This window comes from Phoenix dactylifera, chromosome 11 (genome assembly GCF_051530095.1).
Source record: "Phoenix dactylifera cultivar Ajwa chromosome 11, Ajwa_hap1_PhDact_Kaust_v1.1, whole genome shotgun sequence".
In the NCBI taxonomy this organism is placed as follows: Eukaryota; Viridiplantae; Streptophyta; class Magnoliopsida; order Arecales; family Arecaceae; genus Phoenix; species Phoenix dactylifera.
In genome coordinates this window covers 29,089,230-29,103,823 of record NC_143200.1, presented here as the reverse complement: position 1 = coordinate 29,103,823, position 14,594 = coordinate 29,089,230, and the positions used below count along the sequence as shown (strand labels likewise).

The following is a 14,594-nucleotide window of genomic DNA, read 5'->3' as shown; positions in this document are numbered from 1 at the left end:
GAATATAAGTTTAACAATTCTAAAATAGCCGATGTGGGATTATCCAATCAATATAATATAAAATATCAAGAAATTGAATAGTTTTAAAACAGCAAACAAGACTACTCTCTCAAAAAAACGCTGAAATAAAACTGTTGTATTCACGTCTCCGCTTTAGACCCCGCATCTCTCAAGAGTTCCCATTTCTAGGTTATGACAAAGGCCATCCTCAACAAAAAGAGGTATACAGGATGCTGGTTTGGTGTTCAAGTAGGAGCTTCTATGGATCTGGAACTGGTGTCAGATTGATTTGTTTGGTTCCTTCTATTAGTGCTCTTGGAACAAGCATAAGCTTGGGATCCATCACGAACGATCTCTATGTGGTGTCGCTATCAGTGGGATGTGGATCATATGCGGATCTCCAGCTTCTACAACACCGTCATGGTCATGGTCATGGTCATGGCCATCTGATCCTCCCATCTCTTCCCCGCCTGCATCGCCACCTAGAACAAGTTCTCGCCATGAGATAAAAAGAAAGGCGAAGAGTGGAAAAGGCCGAAACCGAAAAAAGATCAAGCTTTCGCCATGACAGAGAGATTTGGGAGTCCCCAACACAGAGCATCAATCCAACTAAAAGTTAGAGTCAGCACCTGATCATCCACAAGCGAGATGGTGATGACACCAGAGCCTAATTCCCCTCCCAAGACCAACCATCCACTGCATATCGCGGGATATGCAGTGCTGGTTCCTGCACTCCAACTGCCGTGACTAGTTGAAACTTGAAACATAGACGAGAGATGCCACTCCCTGGAGGCCGGGTGCCAGGACTGGTTCAAATATAAGATTAGTGCTGGTTCCTGCATGCCGGTTGCCAGAACTAATTCAAACTAGTATCAAACACGTACCTGCACGCCAGGTGCCAAACTTAGTTTAAACACGACACGGCGAGATCCTGCATGCTGAGTGTCGGGAGCAGCACGTACCATATAGCGTGGAAGATATATCCATAGTCCCTGAATAATTAGATTTCTGAGATTTTTTTTGATGCATGCGATGGTGAGATATATTATATATACTAGCCCCTGCAATCTTATACCATACTTATGTAAATTATATTAATTTCTAATAAAATGAATATAATTTATGAATAATAGTAAAACTAAAATATTGCATGTAGACTTAATCATATATTATAACTTAAATCACATTGTAACTCAAGTTGCAGTGTTTAATTTACAAGGAAGCTCATTTTTTGTATTTGGAAGGAAGAGAAGAAAAAAAAAAGTCATCTCGGACAACATTTCATGAAACTTCTTGCGAGCGGAGGCTAAGGTCGATGAAGATGTTTTGAACGAAGAGGTTGGCGTTGAAGCCATCAAAGACCTAAGTGTGGACCTGGGCACTCATGAGGAGGGAGCATGCGACAACATATATAGACCTTGAGGATGAAGAAGGTGAAGAAGAGGGGCAGAAGGGGTGGATGGCGACGAAGAAGGAGATGGAGCGGAGGGGTCGGATGGTGCAGTGCCTCTCGAAGATGACAAGGCAGGGGCGTGGCATCGAGGAGTGCAACGGAGAGGAACTCGAGAATAAAGCATGGAGGAGAAGGAAAAGGATGTAGGAGGAAGAAAGGCCTGGCGAGCTAGCTTCTCAACTTCTTGGGAAAAAATAGGCAGTTCAATTAAAAGCTCATGCAACCCAGCGACGGCCGTGCGAGGCCGCCACCAATCGCATCTGCTTGAAATCACATGCAGAGCCAGTCGATTCACCTTCCAGCCCGCTGAAGACTACCCCTCTTGCACTGGCTACTAATTTCAGGGCAGAACGACCCCGTACTAGAATTCTGGGGAGGATTTCACAGACCTAGCTTTAGCTTGAGAATGCTAAAGCAATACAAAAAGCTGTGATTAACCCTATGACACGTTCACGCTACAGTGCATCACTCTATGTTCTGAACTTTATCATATGACGACATTTATGTCACGCTATATACCATGTCGCACTGGACTTTATCATACAACTGTACTATATCACGCTATGCTCCAACACACTACATACTATTATGCCAGGTAAGCAATTTCGGTCTCTTATATTATAATCATGCTGTTACAATATATCCACACAAAAATCAACAACCATTCAAAAACATATTTCATTATATCATTCCATATTATATGGTACAAAGTCATATAAATCTATAATGTAACTAACTACTATTCAGTAGCATACCGTGTCAAGCGGTACTATAACGTACTATACAAGAATCGTACATGACCACAATGTTGCCATACAACGACACTGTACAACTTTACGTACATACATAAACAAGCAACACTGTCCTGATTTAAGGAAAAAAGAAAGTTATCATGGATTAGAATTTTTATGGCTACGGGCGAGGACATCTTCGCAGCTATCAAACACTCAATGCAACTTGGTTGTGCTGATTTACCATGATAGAATTGGTGGTGCACCAATTTAGTTACAAATCTACTGCTCTAGATTATACATTAATTTGAGCTTTACCAGTATTTTTAAAATCAGAAAGCTGATTTTAAGCTCCAACTTCTGTAAAATCATGTTTTTCTTCTTCTTTTTTTCCAATATAGTTTTAGCATATAACACTCTCGCCTGTACTTTAATAAATAAAAACTGCGTGTGCAGCAATTACATCATGCATATTGGGGGATTTTAGCTGGTCCCTGTCCAGTCAATCCAGGCAAAAAATGGAAAACGAAGGTCAATAACCAAAATTGCCAAAACAAAAAACAAAAAAACAAAAAAAAAACCAACAAAATATCCATTTATTCTCTAATTTCCGAGACATACCAGACTCGTTTTTAGCAAATGAGTATAATTTTAGCAAGAGCGAATAGGTTTAGTACAGACAAAAGAGTGCTTGGTATTCTAGCCAAGATGAAGAGCAGAACATTACAATTCCCTAAGCACCAAAAAAAAAAAAAAGAGAGGAAAAGAAAGTAGTTCTATGAATGAAAGCTACAGTTATAAAGATGGAAAGCTTTAATGATAATGAGCTAATGTATGAATCAACCTGAAGGTACTGATCCATAAATGAAATGTTCAATGAAGAATTGATGCAACAATTTGCATCCAAAGAATTGGGCTCATATAATACCCAGAGAAGGATTGATCTCCATTCTCAATGCCAGAGCTTCATGCAGAACCCAGTTGGCACTGGCGGCGGTCTCTTGCTGCAGACTGTTTCCGAAAAGGTGTCCACCAGCTGTCCTGCAAGGCTCGCAGGATCATCAATCAGAGTATCAACATACACACTTACAATTCTTCTCTCTTGTGGTGTTGCACGCAAGCTGAACCAAGTCAGAAACTTAATCCTAAAGTTGGTCTCAATGTGTCCCTCGCACTCCAGCCATCTAACAACCTTGACGCAATACTCGTATGCTCCTTCCAGTGACCCATCTTTGATACACATCTCCTCGCACTTCCCTACACTTCTTTTCTTTGATGAGCTCCCTGGTTCCCTATCTGCTTTTGATGGACCATTCTCAAGTGCACCGCCCCCTGACTTGACTTTACTGCTCCTTGCAGAACCTTCTTTACCAGCTTCCAACCTGCAGGGCGTGACAGGCAGGGTGGAATCAGAGCGTCCATATGGAACAATCACCATCTCATTACCAACCGGTGCATTACATTCATTCTCCGACTTTGGTACATCCACTGTCTGGTTGTGCTCCATTGAATTACTGGAACCTCTATGGGACTCACTCTGAATGGTTGAATTGGGTTCCTCATCCACGGCAGAACCAGAGTGTCCTGGCGTTTCCCCAAGCTCGGTACCTTCTGTTCCACTTATGTTGCCCATAATTGCATTCTGTGAACGGCCTGCATTTTTGCAGGTGTGTTCAGATATTTTGTCTGAGTCAAGAATCTCAGGCTTCTCACTATAACCATAACAACTTTCAGGCGACTTGTTCAGGTCAGCATATGCAGCAGTATTGTTAGATTCATCTCCTTCCGAAGTATGATTAGAAAGGCCACTGCTGTTTGTTTTTGGACTTCCACAATGAAGTTTAATTGGAGCTGCTTCTGGTACCAAGTCCTTTGAACCATTCTTTGAGATCCCTTCAGTTGTGATTCCAACTTCCCACTTATCCAATTCCCTTGAGTTGTTCAAAGCAATCACCTTGAACATGTATTTTGTAGCTGGAGAGAGTTCTGTTACCTGGAACCGTTTGTTCGGGTTACATAAAGTACAAGAGGGTTCTGTGGGATAGTCTGCAGTTTCAGCTTTTCGATGCCACACAATGAAACCAGCTCTCTCTTGTGATAATGTTGTATGATCTTCTAAGTCCAACACAACAGTAAGAGAACTTGCGGAGATGGCCTCGAATTTTATAAAGCTGGATGATATCAATTTTTCTTCTGCAATTGGAAATAAAAAAGGCTTATTCATGAATCCTTAAGCTAAGGCCAATTTATCGAAAAGCTTACCCTGTACTCGACGGTGAACTGACAGGGCACTAGAAAGCATAGAGTCTAGTAACTCTACAGCACGTGCGCACAGCCTCTGAACTTCAGCACCAACAGACAGTCTGTTGACAATGCCACGTGCCATGTTTGGCAGATCAGTGATTGACCCAACCTCGGCCTCCAGCTTCTTCATTGCTGTGTCCACAATCTCATGCAAGCTTTGATATTTTGCTGTTAAGCTGAGAAGTTTATGGCTAAGAGAAATCCGATGGCATAGTACATCTACTCGTCGAGCATCTTTTGCTATCATGAGTTGCTTTTTCCAGCATCTGCAGGAAAGGGGAGAATTTTGAACTTAACCACACCTTCTAGCTCCTTTTTGCACTACATAGTAAATCTCAATATCAACGATATAAATCAGAAGAGCGGCAAAGAGGGATCTGGACGATATGCTCAACTCAACTAAGCCTTAATCCCCAACTAGTGGGGGTCAGCCAAAGGATCTGGACAATATAGAAATTAATCATTTCATAGATGAGCAAGTCGTGTATATTTCTATGCGGTTATCAAGCCAGAAAGATAATAAGCCAAAGCAAAGAATTAAAAACTTCAGAAGAATATCAGCAGATAATGTCTACTCGAAGTCAAATGCGATTGACGCATCCAACTCGTTTAATAAGAATTATTGGCGTTAGTATCCTAGAGATACTTGACCAAGAATCCATCATAATGTGGAATCTTTACAGCCCTGAAAATGTCCTTTGAAGGAAAGAATCCATGCATATTTATAGAGTGGGCTGGCACAAAAGGAGAGGCAACTTTTGTATTGTCGGATATTCTATAACCATGTCAATTATTTAAATTAAATAAATCCATAATCATAACCATAAAGCCTAGTCCCAGATATATAGCGAAACTTGAATTTATAAATAAACTGCATAATAAAGATAAAATAATATAATAATTTCTAAACCATATGACAATGTTATGCATACTGAACCCAATTAGAACAATATTTATTATATCTAAAATTAAAAATAACAATTTATTGTTTTGAATAACAGTAGTTATATGTAACAGAAGACTCATCCTGCATGGTAGTAAAAAAAAAATCTCATTCATAAGCATCTCATATATCCTTCTACTGTCATCCTATGTTGCCATAATGACAAACAAGTTATTCCATAGGATCAGATATTTCTATAAATCTATACATTTTGAACTATTTTGCCATTTCATTAAAAGTGATGACACAGATCCATGAGTTCTTTAAAAACAACAAATCTTTACCCAAAAAACAAATTGCATTTTATAATTCTCTTTAAATCTGTCACATCTTAGGTATGCCCATGTCACTACTAACAGCTAGATATGTAGATTCAGAAGAAATTGATTCAGTAGGAGTGAGCATTCATCTTTTACTTCTAAAGAATTGATGGTGGACAAAAGTCATTATGGTAGTCATAGGAAAGCATAGTCCCAAGGAGAGAAAGGACAAGACTGACAAGAAACACCTTGTCCTATCAAAGGATGCGAATTATTAAACTAACATGTTCAGATCAAACGGTCTCATTAATGAGTTTTATGAGTTCTCATTCCAATTCCTACATTCACAGCTTGGCAAATATTAGAAATATGACAAAAATCAGTATATGCAAATCTCAAACCTTGATCACAGTCATAAGAACAGAACATCTTTTGCAAAGACTAAAACCTATTTTCCCAACAAATTATCAAATCAAAAATATGATTTATGTTTGAGTTAAATTAAGCAAAATTATATCATAAGAGATTGAATTCTATTTTTATCATTCTAAATTTCTTTCTCATAAATAGGGTTCTTTCAGTGGAATATGAAAGAATCTTATTCAAAATTTTGCTTCATTTATAGCATCCAACAATGATATCTTAGACACCAAACAAATTCAGGTAACATGGGTTATGCACTATTTTTGGCAAGGTACACTGTCCCGGTACCGAACCCCATACTGGTGCCACTCTATTATTGTGTTGGTATGCCCGTACAACCCGATTTGGTACTGTATAGCATACCTTAGTTTCTGGTGGCCCTTCTCTCTTTCTCTCTCTCACTCACTCACTCACACTCTCACACACACATGGGGTACATTTTTTAATATAAGAATAAGTTTCTTTTTCCTGCATCTATGGTTCAAATATCAAGGGCTCATGCATTACTTATTTTTGCCTGCTCAATTACATCAAGGCCCTTCAATCAAATATCAGGATCACAAAGGAACGGTATTGACAGCGCACTATTGTTCCGTATTTAAGAGTCTGGGAAAGATAAGAAAGCCCTAAATGAACCTAAATACTAAAAATTTGACACGTTGAAAACAAAATAGAAATCTAATTATAACCCTATCATTCATTATGCATCAAATATCTCAAGTCAGTATTGAGTCGAATGCAGCTTTCATCTGTTTTAAACCTTATTTAACTAACCTGGAATCATACATTGCCTCCATATCCCCTAAAATAGGTCCCCATGGGAACCATTGTCTATCTATAGTGTATATATGGGACATTTAATGTCTTTCTGACTTTTCTCGCTAACATACACAAATGGTCAATGTAATCTGACGCACACAGGCAGCCTTTTTTGAAAATAACCAATATGGGCTTGATATGCAGAACTTTAAACTTATGAGCATGATGACAAGAGCAACACTGAAATGCCTGCTAGTGGATATAAAGGGATGCTACAGATGCAAGCTGATCATGAATCACTAGTCCGTGAACGAGCTACAGTTGCAAGCTAATCATCACCATGAAGTGCCTGAGGAAGATGAACAGGAAGACCAAGTTGGTCAGTCAACTCCTAAAATAAAATATGTATTTACACTTCAACGATCTAGCAACATTACACATTGTCTAAAAATGTGGCTAGCATATGATGAGTACTGGCAACAAATGAAGTAATTCAAGTACAAGAAGCCTAGATATCATTTCTCTTATTACATCTAAAGGAAATGCCAACGTCATACATGAAAACAAGGAGATAAATGCAGCAAGATGCCATCTTAGAAGGTTGTGACATTATGGATGTCAATGAAGAAAAATTATAAGCAAATCTATACCATGGTCAAGGATAAAATAACGTGTTGAAGATGAACTTGAAGAAATCCCAGTCATTTCCGGAAACAATCTTTAAGATGCAGATTTATATGGAAACTTAATTGGAAATGAAGCATGTACCAATTACAACCATTTACATATTACATGGTTTAGGTACAGAACAAAAAATCAAAAAGTTTAAAGTATGCATTGAGGAATGATGTTCTAACAAATGAAGTATGCTGCTGACATAGCACTTGCGTGATGGGATTGGCAGATTTTTTTAATAAAATAGCACAAACTAATGAAAGATTATTTACAAAAAAACCATAAATTTAGACATTAAACATTATAAAAGTCTAGGAAAAAGGGGAAATTGAACACATTTAGTTGAAAACCCCAAATCATACATGTAATTGGTCATCAGAAAAACATGTTCAGCAGTTTACACTAATGCAACAAACAGTTCTATTATGAAGAATCAAAAAAAAAAAAGATGAAAATAAATAACTAACAAAGAATAAGCACCACTGTAACCTGTAAGATGCAACTATGATAAGATGAAAGAGCATCAATAAGTTGGGTGGATGGAAGGGCGTATTTTTGTTGGGGAGGGGAACTCTGGTGCTGAGGAATCGTACACCAACAACTCGAGCTGCCTACTATCTTGGTCTGTCCCACCTAATACCAGCTTGCCGCGCCTAATACCAACACACCCAAAATTGTATGTCTAGAACAAACTTGCCTGGGCAGCCTAGGTCTAAGCAGAGACCACTTGGGCACCTGCCAGGCAGTCAGGTAGCTATAAGGGTTGCCCAGGCAGCTACGCTGTGAGTGGGGTGGCTAGGAGCCATCTTAGCGTAGGCAAACGTCTATCAGAACATCGCTGAACGTGGAAAGCACTTTCTATCCACTAAGAGGGTAAGATTTAAGAACTGACAATTCAAAGCATAAGTTCCATTTTTTGTACAACGGATTGCTCGTGGATCCACATTATAATCAGGATCCACTACGATGATTGGCAAGATGACAAAGATCTAAGGATTAAACTTTTCTGACCTAAAGTTGCCCGTTACTTGGAACCTTGACCAAATAAAGGCACCACTAGACATCATAAAAAGTAGAATACACATCAGTCTACATTTTTAGGTTGAAACTATGAGCTCAATAACCTTTCCTTTTGAGGCCATGTTAGAACCACTTGATGAAAATAAGGAGGTCTTCCGTTCAAGGTACGTCGTCTCGGTACTGGGCCCCGTTCCGATGCCACACTATCACTATATCAGTACGGTTCGATATGGAGCCTATTCGGCATACCGAATGTCAGTATGTCCCCTATACTGTGTACCGGTACCGAACCGATAGTATGGCACATTCCGCACTATCCAATTCGGTACAGTATAACGAACATTGCTTTTGTTACTTAACAATATAGAAACAAAATGAGCATGCCACCAGCACTAATCCACATTTTCTCTAATCAATGTAATACACAGTTAACTCATACTTAAAAAAAAAAACCAAAAAAAAATTGTTAAGACAAGCCATAAGTAGTTCTAAAAGGTATGTAGCAGGCCAAACCCCTCAAACGACCCAAACCATCATCCTTTTGCTCCAACAATGGCAAACTAACTCTCAACTAGTTCAGACAATTGCTCAAGTCTTTTGCAGTTCAAAGTAAGTTATGACTTTTTATCTGATAGAAAAACAGAAAACAAGTTTGTTAGTACTTGGAAGAGTGTTAAGCTAAACAGAGAGCCTCACTGACAATCAGATAAAAGGTCTACTGTGATGATTGTGAAATTCCTTATGCTGAATGTTATGACAAGCACTTAGCACAGGAAAACTGATGGAAAAAGGAAGTAAAGGCATGTAGATAAAATTACCCTAGTAAATCATTCACTTTTCTGCAGTATATGCAGTAGTAGCTGCCATCCAATCTTGCACACTGTCCATTCTTCAGAATGCCAGCTCTTTCATGGTTAAGTGCACACTCGAGATGACATGAGAAACCACATGAATTACCTTGAGATGGAGCATCTGAACTACAAAACAGCCAAAGGCTAGGGTCCTTGTTGTCATCATACTTGTGACATATACAGCAGGAGCACCGTTTGCAGAATGCATCCTGTAGGGTAAGAGTAGCCCTGCAAGCTAAATTCTGACAGTATCGAATATCCATAACTTCATTGCCATCACTTGCAGGGAGATTATTTGTTGCAACAGGTAGACGTGATGGATGATCATTCTTTCTCTGTCTTTTGGATGGAGTCTGGGAGTTAGGTTTTGGCGGTTCTGGAGTTGAGTCCATGTCTTCTCCATGCTCCCTGGATTTCTTCTCAGACACAACTCTGAAAAGATATTCTATCATTTTCTGCTTTGTTAAGCCTGTGTACTTCCTCTCCTTTCCAAGCTCTGCACATAAGATCTCTAAAAGGTCCCGGCGGCTCCATGCCTGCAGCTTTTCAGGGGCACTCTCTGGCCATTTTGACAATTCACGAATGAGTTCTCTCTTTTCCTCAATGCTCAGCTTACGGCACTTAGCTGGGTCGAGTACAAATCCTGGGTAAAAAACATGTCAAATTGGACGACTAAATGGCATGTGAAATAAGCAAGAAATAGACTTTGGAAGACTCTGCATGGCATTAAAATGAAGTCAAAGGACATCTAATAGAAGAATTCAATGAGGCGGTATGAGGGTTTTTTGGGGGAAAAAAAAATCTCACAAGATGGAAGGCAAATAACAGCAATCAAGTAAGATGCAAAGATGGCATGAATCCATTTGGTGAGCGATATAGTTTGAAAGGGTTAAAGAATATAGAGCATTTCACGGGTTAAAATCCTGGGGCATCAAACAAAATTAGATGGGGTGTATTGGTGTACAATAATTTACGTAGGAACATAAATGACTTTTAATTCTCAGGCATGCTTAAGTGCTTGGCATATAATCAAACATAAGAAAATGACTAATTTCTATCTGTTCACAAATATAAAGCCATGAGTTAAAAACCTTTTAAAGCAAGCATTAACAATCGCTCTCTCCTTTAGTTCGAAGCAAAGATGATAAAAAGTAAAGCACATTTCACTTTAGAGATAAAGAGGGTGTTTCAATTTAACTAATCTGATGTATTAAAGACAATACATACAAAGGAGGCATACGTGAAAGTTGACTTCGCCAAGTCGGATGGAAGCAATTTATATTTTTTTCTATACAATTATTAAAAAAATAAAGTAATTAATTCAGTTTCGTAATTAAAGAGAAAACTTATAATTTCTTTAAATATATCCACATACCTAGTGGAGATTAAACTTCAAAATTCGATTACGCATTCTAATGGAAATAAAAGAAAAAAATAATCTAATGCATGAAAAAAAAAGAATCTTAGAAGAAAAAAAAGAAGGAATCGAGAGTCAGATTCCTTTATTTCCCTTTTGCACAAAAAATTAACAAAAACCCCCAAATACACCGAATCTAAGCATTAGCCAGAAAGACAACGACTAAAGCCAAGAAATCAAAGAAAACCCACAGAAACCCTTAAAAAATCCGATCTTTCCCAAGCCCATCAGCCCAAGTTCAACTTTTTTACCCCATAACCCAATCTAACAACACAATCAAGAACTCTAAACGCATCGATAGCCAAAACCCAACAAAAAGCAGGAAAAATAAAAAAAAAGAACCCACCAGAGAAGGGCGGATCCATGGCGGCCGACATCAGCTCCTCTCCCTTACATTACCGCCTCAAAGCCGAACCCTGCAACAGCGCCCGACCATCAAAACCAGAAGAAATCGAAGTAAGGAAAACAATAATCCCAATCCCCTCCAAAGACTACCATTTATATCCATTGAAAAAAGAGCGATGAGATACCATTACCAAGAAAGGAATCCACGGGTAACCGGGTCTCCCTCTCCTCTCCTCGTGCTTTTTCGCGTCGCCCCTCCCCAGCCACAGAGAGAGAGAGAGAGAGAGAGAGAGAGAGAGAGAGAGGAGGTGCTAACGGTGGGGCGTGGTGTCTTATGATAACATTAAATAATAAAGAACAAGCGAATCAGGGCTAAGAAGGCAGTAACCAATCAAAGGGAAAGAGAGAAAACATAGAGACTTAATTAATGATTAGGGCGGGGAGAGGAGCAGCAGGAGGAGGAGGAGATGGAAAGGGAAAAGAGGCTGCATGTCGTCCTTTTTTTTCTCTCTTTTTCTTCTCCTCTCATGGGACCATCGTTCCCTATTGAGACTTAGAGAGGAGAGGGGGAGAGAGCGCAGAGGGTAGAGAAAAAAGAGATGTGGACAAAGGAAAAGGGGGCTTGCGTTGCCCTTCAAAAGGTTAGGTAGTATGCAAGTTGGAGTCGGCATTTCTCTCTTAAGACAAACTGCCTCCTTTTTCTTTTTATTTTTTTCCTGCTAACTAGGTGGGAACGTGGAATAGTAGCCACGGTGGGCTAAAAAAATCCAATGCGGAGTTCACACGAGATCTTGCTTAGGCTCTCACGGGTGCATGGCGAGGGAGCAGTCCACACGAGATCGCCATCTTGATTCGTGCTAATGGTGGTGACGATGGACAAAGAAACTGTGTTAGGTGACGACATCATGATGCTACGCTTGAGTACATGCATGCATGCATGGCACTTGTATCTGCATGTTCTGGATACATGACAAGTGTTCTTATGCAAGGTGACAACAAATCGCATGCTTTTTTTTTATGCAATGAAAAGAAACATATCATGCATTTGGTGTGATGGCCGGTGCAGTTTTGTGTATATAATCATCATGCATGCATGCTTTTCTTCTCTCTTGGGATAACCAATCTTATAGATACATGATGCTATAATTTGTACGTTTTAAGACCATTTACTTAATTATTATGTTAACAAAATGTTACATGGACAACGGGTGTCAGTGGATCATTAACATGCATGCTCCCTTAGGATGTAGAACAATAGTTTAGGCTAAAGAACTTGATAGCTACTATACTAACTTACAGGATATTAATGTTTTTGCCGTCGAATTATAGAAGTAAATTCATGTAACACAGCTGCAACATGAAGCAAAAAAATGAGTTCATTATCTTATCATTCCAGTACTGGGTTAAATACTAAACCATCTTGGTAAATAACTATATCATCCACCTGTTCATGGTAGTAATATCGACGAACACTTTTGCAAAATCATTCTCAGTTTTTAGCGTGCTGCATATGAAAGCCAAGGCTTTTGGCCATTTACCATCATAGGTTTAACAACTTTTGAAATTTCTAGACTAACTTTTCAACATTGGAGGATTAAATATGTGCATATAGCTAGTGACTCTGGAAGAGGCTAGGAACATGAAAGAAGCACCGAATATTGTCAAAGTCGTGTCATTTGACCAGGCAGTCATTTCACAGATTTCTTTTCTTAGTAGTTGAAGTAGTTAAAGTAGGTTTCCACGAGCACGACAATGGAGTCAAAGCAGCCGACCGTGAGCACTCCCTTGACTTGCTTGCAATGCCCAGCGGCATAACATCATGTGGTTGAAAGAAAGCCAGCTACCAGTAGATGTATATAATAAATTCAATAAAAGCTGCATCGATCTTCTCCTACCTAACTTGTACAATGTAAGAGATCCTTTCAATACAACTTTAATTTTCATGCACCTACACGCATGTTCATGCTTTTCTTGGAATTATTAGGCTGGTTCTAAGGAATCCAAGGTCCAAACTGAAGACAAAACTTCTTTAAAAAATAACATAAAAAACATTTAAAAATAAGCCTTTGTGATCGGGGTAAAGGAAAAAAAAAAGAAGCAGAGAGAGAAAGAAGTAGGCAAAAAGAAAACGAATATTGAAAAAATATAGTTCAAAATGTGAGGGTGAATTAGAATACATCAGATACTTCTCGGACGTGTAAGAGGGATTCTTTTAACGTGCCAAGATGCAGCGAACCTCCAATAGGGGCCCAAAAAGGTTTCCAATCTTCATGTTTTCGGCCATTCTCCATTTGTCGATACAGATAAACAAATAAATAGTAGAATTAGGACCCATGATAGCGACGAATGCCGACCAGCAGATAAGATTAGAAGTCCGGGCATCACCCACCGACGCCAATACGTGCGCCAAAACGATGCATCATAGTTCAGAAATCAGTGTCTTTTTCTATCAGAGGAGGATATGTTTATCTCCTTTTGTTGTCATTGAAAACGAAAAGAATCACCACCCTCTGCGCTGCGACTTTTACACCGCATGATACTATATAATCTTAAAATGTTGCTACATCATCTATTTCAGAGATGATGGCTTTCTTCGTCACCATCACGTCCTATATTATCTCATTATATTTCAGAAATGAATAAAAGCCACTCGTTTTTGAGATAAATGACGTGATAGCTATATATATAAGGGTCTCATCTTCTCATCGCCTAAAACTAATTAAAAAACTTTTACCTGACGGTTGACAGCTTATTTATTTTGTTAATGGGCAGGATTAATTTAAGAAAAGCCGGATCGGGATTCTATTCTCTTGGGCCCCAGTTTGGGTGGATGGGGATTCTTTGAGTAATAAAGTAGAAGCAATAAATGGCACTGGATCCCCTACAAGTCGGGTTGCATGAGTCTCCTAGAACGAGGGGGACGTGGTGGTTCCTAAGACTGACACATGGAAGCGTGCTTTGTTTTACCCACTAGCATTTTATATTGGATGAGTCCCAATAAGCGACCAAGTAGGATTTTTTTATTATTATTTTTTTTACGAATATACCATATAATATGGATATGGATACAGCCAAAAAAAAAATAAAAAAAATAACAGATTCTAAAAACCAAGTAGGCTTTAGGAATTTGCTGAAGCATAGAAAATTAAAAGTATATAAAAAAAATATATATACAAAAAGACAGAAAGAAATGCGCCAATGAAGAAGAGGTAAAATGGCAAATCTGCATGAAATAACCTAGATTCGGTGGAATACTTACAGGAGTATCCTCCAAAGACAAGAATACCATGCGTTTGGATACACATAACTATGAAACAAGCTTCACTAAATGAGTAGCTGTTATGTAGCATACTGCTACCTATACGGCTTTACTATATCTGTAGCATTCTGAAACCATCATGCACTAGATTCTT

General features: G+C 38.9%; 1 protein-coding gene across 2 annotated transcripts; it reads right to left on the bottom strand.

Annotated features, from left to right (window-relative positions):
- Positions 1-2,813: 2,813 nt before the first annotated feature.
- LOC103697735 (VIN3-like protein 2) lies at positions 2,814-11,905 on the bottom strand. Of its 2 annotated transcripts, none has more exons than XM_026801356.4 (5): positions 11,373-11,905; positions 11,183-11,252; positions 9,387-10,062; positions 4,447-4,754; positions 2,814-4,377 (listed from the first exon to the last, which is right to left on the bottom strand). In XM_026801356.4, exons 2-5 carry the CDS (start codon positions 11,211-11,213, stop codon positions 3,137-3,139), a joined length of 2,256 nt encoding a protein of 751 aa, XP_026657157.4. In that variant the 5' UTR covers positions 11,214-11,252; positions 11,373-11,905; the 3' UTR covers positions 2,814-3,136. The 2 variants fall into 2 exon arrangements, with proteins under 2 accessions (XP_026657157.4, XP_038983802.3); XM_039127874.3 differs by having other exon boundaries at positions 11,367-11,829.
- Between the last annotated feature and the right edge of the window lie 2,689 nt (positions 11,906-14,594).